General features: G+C 46.6%; 2 protein-coding genes across 2 annotated transcripts; one reads left to right on the forward strand and one right to left on the reverse strand.

Annotated features, from left to right (window-relative positions):
* Positions 1 to 445: 445 nt before the first annotated feature.
* On the forward strand, positions 446 to 1,147 carry ETH_00017490 (uncharacterized protein; the record flags this gene model as incomplete). The annotated part of the gene is made up of 1 exon (XM_013380261.1): positions 446 to 1,147. One exon carries the CDS (start codon positions 446 to 448, stop codon positions 1,145 to 1,147), a length of 702 nt encoding a protein of 233 aa, XP_013235715.1.
* A 4,014-nt stretch (positions 1,148 to 5,161) lies between these two features.
* ETH_00017495 (uncharacterized protein) lies at positions 5,162 to 7,054 on the reverse strand (the record flags this gene model as incomplete). The annotated part of the gene is made up of 4 exons (XM_013380262.1): positions 5,162 to 5,242; positions 6,164 to 6,307; positions 6,549 to 6,737; positions 7,010 to 7,054. 4 exons carry the CDS (start codon positions 7,052 to 7,054, stop codon positions 5,162 to 5,164), a joined length of 459 nt encoding a protein of 152 aa, XP_013235716.1.
* Positions 7,055 to 7,402: the final 348 nt, after the last annotated feature.

A 7,402-nucleotide genomic window follows, 5' to 3' on the forward strand; every position in this document is an offset into this window, starting at 1 on the left:
CGCGTTGTACAGCAGCGCGAACCACTGGTCACCCCGGTGGACCAGTGGCAGCAGACCAGCGGAGGTGGGGGCCTGGGGAGGGGGGGCGGGGAAAGCTGAAGACATGGCGAAGCTGCAGAAGCAGGGAAGCCGGGGGAGGCGTTCCCGCACGATCTGCAGCGCGAAGGCGGAGAAGAGGGAAAATGAAAACCAAAATGAAAAGGGAAATACATAAAATCTACCGATCTGCATTGCAGAAGTCTTAAAAGTGAAGATCGCGAGGGCTTCCACTAGGTTTCACACTGCGCGCGCGGTGTACAGACACCCCAGAAGTTCCAGGTGCTCTGCCGCTGCGCTAGTTGCAAAGCTTGAATTCCGGCGGAAAAGGTCCATTTTAATCGTTTTAATCATGGGAAATTTAATTTTCTGTTTATTTCCACCTTTTCTTTCTTGAAATGGCGCAAATATGAGCCGCGTGCTCGGGTTTCTGCTTCCGTCTGCCGCCTGCGGCTTCGGCGTCGGCTGGGGCACCCGCAGTCGCCTTTCTTCCGCCGCGAACACCAGCTTCCGCAAAGACTGCGAAAAGAAGTCCTTTTGGAGTTTAAAAAACGAAAAAAATGCTTTTGAAAGACCCAACTTCCCCCTTTCGGGCTCCTGGTGCGACTCCGCAGGCCTCGCCGTCCTCCACAGACTTGTCCTCAACTTCAACTCCATTCCAGACTTCTCCGCCGCCCTAAAACAAACTGCATGCAAGCGCATGCAAACCAGGGGCTTCAAAAGCCTCACTGTCCTTTCTCGCCAACTCCAGGGGGGCCCCCCAGCGGGGGGGGCCCCCCAGAGGGCCCCTCAGGGGGCCCCCCAGGGGGCCCCCCAGGGGGCCCCTCACGGGGCCCTCCAGGGGCCCCCCACGAGAACCTTCTCGGAGGGCGCCCCCCAAGGGGGCCCTCAGGGGGTCCCCCTGGGGGGCCCCCAAGGTGGCCTACAGGGGCCCCTAGAGAAAGAACAGGAAGGGGCTGGTGCTTGGGATTGTGTAGGAGCTGAAGTGATAGTTATAGAAGAGTGGCTGGACCCTTTTGCTGCTGCAAAAGCTTTAAAAGAAAAAGGAAAAGAAAAGAAATTTAATGAAAGAGGGGCCTCCTTGTGGCTTTGTTTGCTGCCAACTAATTGAATGTCTTCTGCTGCTCTTAAGTCCTTTCCACTTTACTTCTTTTCGCATCCAGCCCACTCTTCAGTGAGGCTAGGGCTTAGGGTTTAGAGTTTAGGGTTTAGGGTTTAGGGTTTGGACAGCATTTGGTGGGGTGTTTTCATATGTTTCCGGAGTGTACGTACACCTCAGCTCGTGGCTCTGCTCCCTGTCGGAAGATGAATAAAAGGTTAAAAGGCGGCAGCACAAATAAATAAATAAATAAATAAATAATAAAACAAATAAATAAAATAAATAATAAATGGAACTTGAAAGAAATCATTTTCTTTGGAAACAAAACAAGAATGCATGCCTGCAAAAAACGCCTTCAAATATTTTATCGAAAGATATTTTTAAGTGCAAGTCCATTTAGTTGCCTCTCTGCGCACATATATTTATTTATTTATTTATTTATCTGATTGTTTATTTATCCAATCATTTATTTATTCTGTTATTCAATTATATTTGTGAAAAGGATTCATAACTTCGCGCATTCTGATTGTTCAGTTTGCAAATATGTTCATACCCATTTCCAAAAAGTGGAAAGAAAAGTGATGAAAAGACGAGTAAATAGATAAATAAATAAATAAATAAATACACAAACAATAAATAAATAAATAAATACATAGATTAAATAATAATAAGTAATAAATTAATTTGCATTTAAATGCGCGCTTTTATTTGGGAGTCGTTGGGGTGTACAGACACCTGCGCGCATGCAGGTGTCTGTACACCTCAGTGCGCATGCATGCAATTAAATGCATTTTGCGAAAACTTTTTACCTAATTCTTTTTGTGCAGAATTAGCTGCAACTTAGGAATATTTACTTCAATTTATGTGTTTGTTGTCTTTTTAAACACTCTCCAAACCCTAAACCCTAACTTACAAACCCTAGAACTTCTTCAGGGTTTCTTTTTCGTCCTGAGAGGCCTCAGGCTTTCTTTTCCCGCCTGCAGGGTCTTAGGCTTCGCTAGGGTTTAGGGTTTGCTAGGGTTTAGGGTTTGCTAGGGTTTAGGGTTTACGAGGGTTTAGGGTTTACTAGGGTTTACTAGGGTTTAGGGTTTGCTGGTGTTTACGGTTTACGAGGGTCTAGGGTTTACTAGGAGTGGTTTACTAGGGTTTAGGGTTCGCTAGGGTTTAGGGCTTGCCAGGGTTTAGCGTTTGCTAGGGTTTAGGGTTTGCTACTGTTTAGGGTACGGTAGGGTTTAGGTTTTACTGGGGTTTAGGGTTTGCTAGGGTTTAGGGTTTGCTAGGGTTTGGAGTTTGCTAGGGTTTAGGGTTTGTTAGGGTTTATTGGCTCCAGTGCAGTACCGGGAAAAAAGGGCCTATAAATGAAAAAAGTGTGTTTTTATGTTTTTATATTTACATTTATGTTTGCATTATATTTATATTTACATTTATATTTATATTTATGTTTATGTTTATATGTTTAATTTTATATCTACATTTATGTTTATGTTCAGATTATATTTATACTTAGAGTTATATTTATTTATATATTTATATATTTATATTTATATCATATTTACATCTTTTTATTTTTATTTTACTTCGTAGAAATATCGCAACGGTGTATATACAGTACACATTGCAAATACGCAATTATGTTCATTTATTATTTATTTATTTTATTTATACATGTATTTATTTTATTTAAGTATTTATTCATTTACTTATTTATTCATTTATTTATTATTATGTATTTATTCTATCTTATTTTATTTATTTATTTATTTATTTATCTGTACCCTCATAAACCCTCGTAAGCCCTCATAAACCCTTATAAACCCTCGTAAACCCCTATAAACCCTCGTAAACCCTCGTAAATTCTCGTAAACCCTCATAAACCCTCCTAAACCCTCCTAAACCCTCGTAAACCCTCAAAACTCTTCGTAAGCCCTCATAAACCCTCGTAGACCCTCGTAAACCCTCACAAACCCTCGTAAACCCTCGTAAACCCTCCTAAACCCTCGTAAACCCTCCTAAACCCTCACAAACCCTCGTAAACTCACATGAAAACCCTCATAAACCCTCACAAACCCTCGTAAACTCACATGAACCCTTATATACCCTCATAAACTCTCGTAAACCCTCATAAACCCTCGTAAACCCTTATAAACGCTCGTAAACCCTCCTAAACCCTCCTAAACCTTCATAAACCCTCAAAATACCTCGTAAACCCTCATAAACCCTCGTAAACCTTCGTATCCTGTCATAAACCCTTGTAAACCCTCTTAAACCCTCGTAAACCCTCATAAGCCCTCGTAAACCCTCTAAACCCTCATAAACCCTGATAAACCCTGATAAACCCTCTTAAACCCTCATAAACCCTCATAAGCCCTCGCAAACCCTCGTAGACGCTCGTAAACCCTCATAAATCCGCGTAAACGCTCATAAACCCTCATAAAGCCTCATAAACCCTCGTAAACCCTCGTGAACACTTGTAGACACTCGAGGCTGTGTGTCTGTCCGGGTGTCTTATTTGGCTCTGCGTCTCTTCTCTAAATTGTTTTTACTTTTCTTTTTTCACTTTTATTTCTTTTTTCCATTTGTTGTTTTTGGCTCTTTTGCAGCCCCCCGTCTCTTTTCGTTGGCTTCCCCTTGCATTAGTAGCTAGGTAGCTAGCTAGCTAGCTAGCTGTCTAGCCAGCTAGCTAACTACCTATCAGGCTAGCCAGCCTAGCTCGCTAGCTAGCTAGCTGCAGCCAGAATAGGGTAGCTGGCTGGCTAGCTACCCATTCAGGAATTCCTTCAGCAGCGCTACCTCGCCTCTCTCAGCTACTGATTCGGCTAGCTAGCTAGCTAGCTAGCCAGCCGAATCGGTAGCTAGCTAGCCAAGCAGGTGCCAGCTAGCTATGCGGGACCTAGCCAAGTACGTGGGCGGCTGGCCAGCTAGCCAAGTAAGTATGCAGCTACCTAGCTAGCTGTGTCCTTTGCCCCCAGCTAGCCATTTGGCCAGAAAGTTGGCTAGCTAGCTAGCTACCTAGCCTAGCTAGCTAGCAAACCAACATGGCTAGTAACGGACTAGCTAGCTGGCTAGCCAGTTAGCTATTCCTCTTGCTAGCTAGCTAGCTAGCTTCCTAGCTAGTTATTTCGCCTGCTGGCTAGATGGCTAGCTTGCTAGCCAGCCATTTCTCTAGCAGTTTCTCTAGCTAGCTGGCTAGCTAGCTATTGCTCTCTCTAGCCAGCTGGCTAGCTAGCTAGCTAGGTGGGCGCGAGGGCAAATGAGACCAACAAGAAGAGACCCTGCGGGCGGGCGATCGAAACGCGTTGGTCTCGCTTTTGAGTTAATAAATATTTGAATTTTTAATTTTGAACTTTTTAATTTCCTCCGAGTTGTTTGCTGCGCGTCGCGCCAGCGCTAAAGGAGGAAAAAAGAAAGTGAGCTTTTGCCTTAGAGGGAAACAACGAACAAGTGAACGCAAGAAACGAGGTGTACGTACACCCCGGCGCCGCGGCGAGTCGCGGGGTGTACGTTCACCCCAGCACCGGGGGCGCCGGACGCGAGCCAGAAGCACCGAAGCGCTGCGAATTGAAGCAAGGGATTCATAAGCGTGTTCAAATAAACAAATGCAGAAGAACATTTGCAGACTCATTGTCTTTTTCGTGGTTTGAGCTGTCCATACACCCCAGTGACTGCTCTGCGGCTTCCGCAGCGCGGCCGCTCCTGCGTTGCGTTCCAGCACGGATTGAGCATATTATATACAAATAACGGAAATAAAAGCGCAAAAACATTATTATTATTTATATTTCCTTCCCAATGGCGTATATAACATGCACAAAAGAAACAAACAACGCATACTTCTTTCGGCGCTGCAGTCGCCGGTCCTCGGCGGGTCGGGTCCGTGGTTCCTTGACCGGTTGAAGGAATACCCCTTTATTTCTGCTCGTTTTGACGATTCTTTGCATTTATTTGCATTTATTTGTATTTATTTATCCGTCTTCCCATCATTTCTCCGCTATTAAACCCTTTTTCCGGGATTTTCTCCGCTCTTTCCTTTCACCTCAGCAGCAACACACACAGCGCTGATGCTGCAAACAAGGCAAGCGCCTGGGGAGCCGCTGCGAACGCGCCAGAGGCCTGCAGAAGACAAATAAATAAAAAAAAATAAATAAATAATTTAAAAATGAATAAGTAGATAACGATTAATAATCTATTTCTAATTAAAGAGGCCCCACTATAAGCAGAGGGAATATTGCCGCTGCTGCCGCTGCCACAGCTACTGCTGCTGCTAGTGCTGCTGCTGCTGCTGCTACTGCTACCGCTAGTGCTCCTGCTGCTGCTACTGCTACCGCTAGTGCTCCTGCTGCTGCTGCTGCTGCTGCTTTCTCCCTACATAGCTAAAGTGCTTCTTTACTTCTGTGTGAGCGCTGGCTAGCCACCCTAATGAGCTCATCATCTGTCAGCTAGCTAGCTAGCCAGCTAGCTAGCGAGGTTTCCAGTGCCTGTTATGAGCTGCCTATTATGGCCTGCTCGCATCTAGCGAGCTGGCTAGCCAAAAAGCTAGCTAGCTAGTCTGACAGCTAGCTAGCTAGCTAGCTAGCTAGCTAGCGTGGTGGCTAGCTCTGTAGCTTTCTAGCCAGCTAGCTAGTCATCAGGCGAGCTACGTAGACCAATGGCTAGCTGGCTGATCACCAAGTTACTAGCTAGCTAACGCCACAGCTGGCTGCCAGCTAGCTGGCCGGCTCAACAGCTAGCTAGCTCTCTAGCTAGCTGCCTAGCCATCTAGCTAGCTGTGTAGTTATTTAGCAACGTAGCTAGCCATCTAGCTAGCCATCTATCTAGTTATCTAGCTAGCTAGCTATGTAGCCAGCTAGCTAGCAACACACTTGGCTAGCTAGCGAGCTAGCTAGCCACCTAACTAGCCACCTAGCAAGCCACCTAGCTAGCCACCTAGCTAGCCACCTAGCTAGCCATCTAATTAGCCACCTAGCTTGCCAGCTAGCTAGCCAGCTAGCCAGCTAGCTAGCCAGCTAGCTAGCTAGCTAGCTAGCTCCTCACCAGGGCCTCGACGCTCATTTTGTTGACTTCTTCGACTTTAATGTATTTCTCCAAACTCTCCAAATTAAGGCCATCAGAAGAAGACACAATTGCCACTTCCACCTTCTCGCCCTCCTCCAAATCCAGAGACTCCACTCCCGACGCCTGCGCGCAACAACAAACCCTAAACCCTAATCCCTAAACCCTAAACCCTAAGCCCTAGACCCTGAGCTCTCAGCCGAAGTCCCAGGCCTTTGCTTCTGGCCCAGAAAGAGCCACCTCTCAGCGAACGCATCCCAAACCCTAAACCCTAAACCCTAAACCCTGAACCCTAGACCATGAACCCTAAACCCTAGACCCTAAACCCTAATGGCTCGGCCCCGATCCCCTTGAGTCTCTGCCGTACCACTTCAACCGCGCTAACGGGCGTCGCTTGCTGCTGCGAGAACTGCTGCTGCTGCAGCTGCTGCGGCTGCTGCTGCTGCTTCACTTCTGTCATTTCGTCTGCAACAGCAAAATACTTTTTCCAAACTTCTTTGTAAGCCTCATCAACCACTTCAGAAAACCTCTCCACCAACAGTCGGTGGTTTACCGGCTGCGAAAAGCAGCACTCCACAAACCCTAAACCCTAAACCCTCGTCCCCACCAAACCCTAGTAAAAACAACATTAGACACACCATTGAATAAACCCTAACCCCTAAACCCTCGTCCCCAGCACAAACTCTAGACCCTAGGCCCTAAACCCTACGCCTCCGTCCCTCCTAAACCTCAAACCCCAAACCCCAAACCCCAAACCCTAACCCTAAACCCCAAACCCTAAACCCCAAACCGCAAACCCTAAACCCTAAACCCTAAACCCTTGCGGACCAGCTCTCCGTTGAAACCCTCAGTAACAGTGCCGTCTTCAGCCATAGTGGCATTATAAAATTCGGCGAAGTCAACGCGAGGGTTTGGCAGCAAGAGAGTCAAAAACTTAAAGGAAGAAACAACAAAAGCTTGCGGCAAAAACTGCAGCCAACCCACGTACACTTTGTCCCTGAGACGCACACAAACACCGAGGGTTTAGGGTTTAGGGTTTAGGGTTTACGGTCTGGGGCTTGGGGTTTACGGTTTGGGGTTTAGGGTTTGGGGTCTGGTGTCGTGTGCGCAGCAGAGGCAAAAATGAAAAACCTGAACTAGGGTTTAGGGTTTAGGGTTTAGGTCAAACAAAAGAGCAGCAGCTGCGTGGACTCTGCAGAATCTCGAGCAAGAAAGGAACCG

This window comes from Eimeria tenella, genomic scaffold, assembly GCF_000499545.2.
Source record: "Eimeria tenella Houghton genomic scaffold, Eth_scaff469, whole genome shotgun sequence".
Classification (NCBI taxonomy): Eukaryota; Apicomplexa; class Conoidasida; order Eucoccidiorida; family Eimeriidae; genus Eimeria; species Eimeria tenella.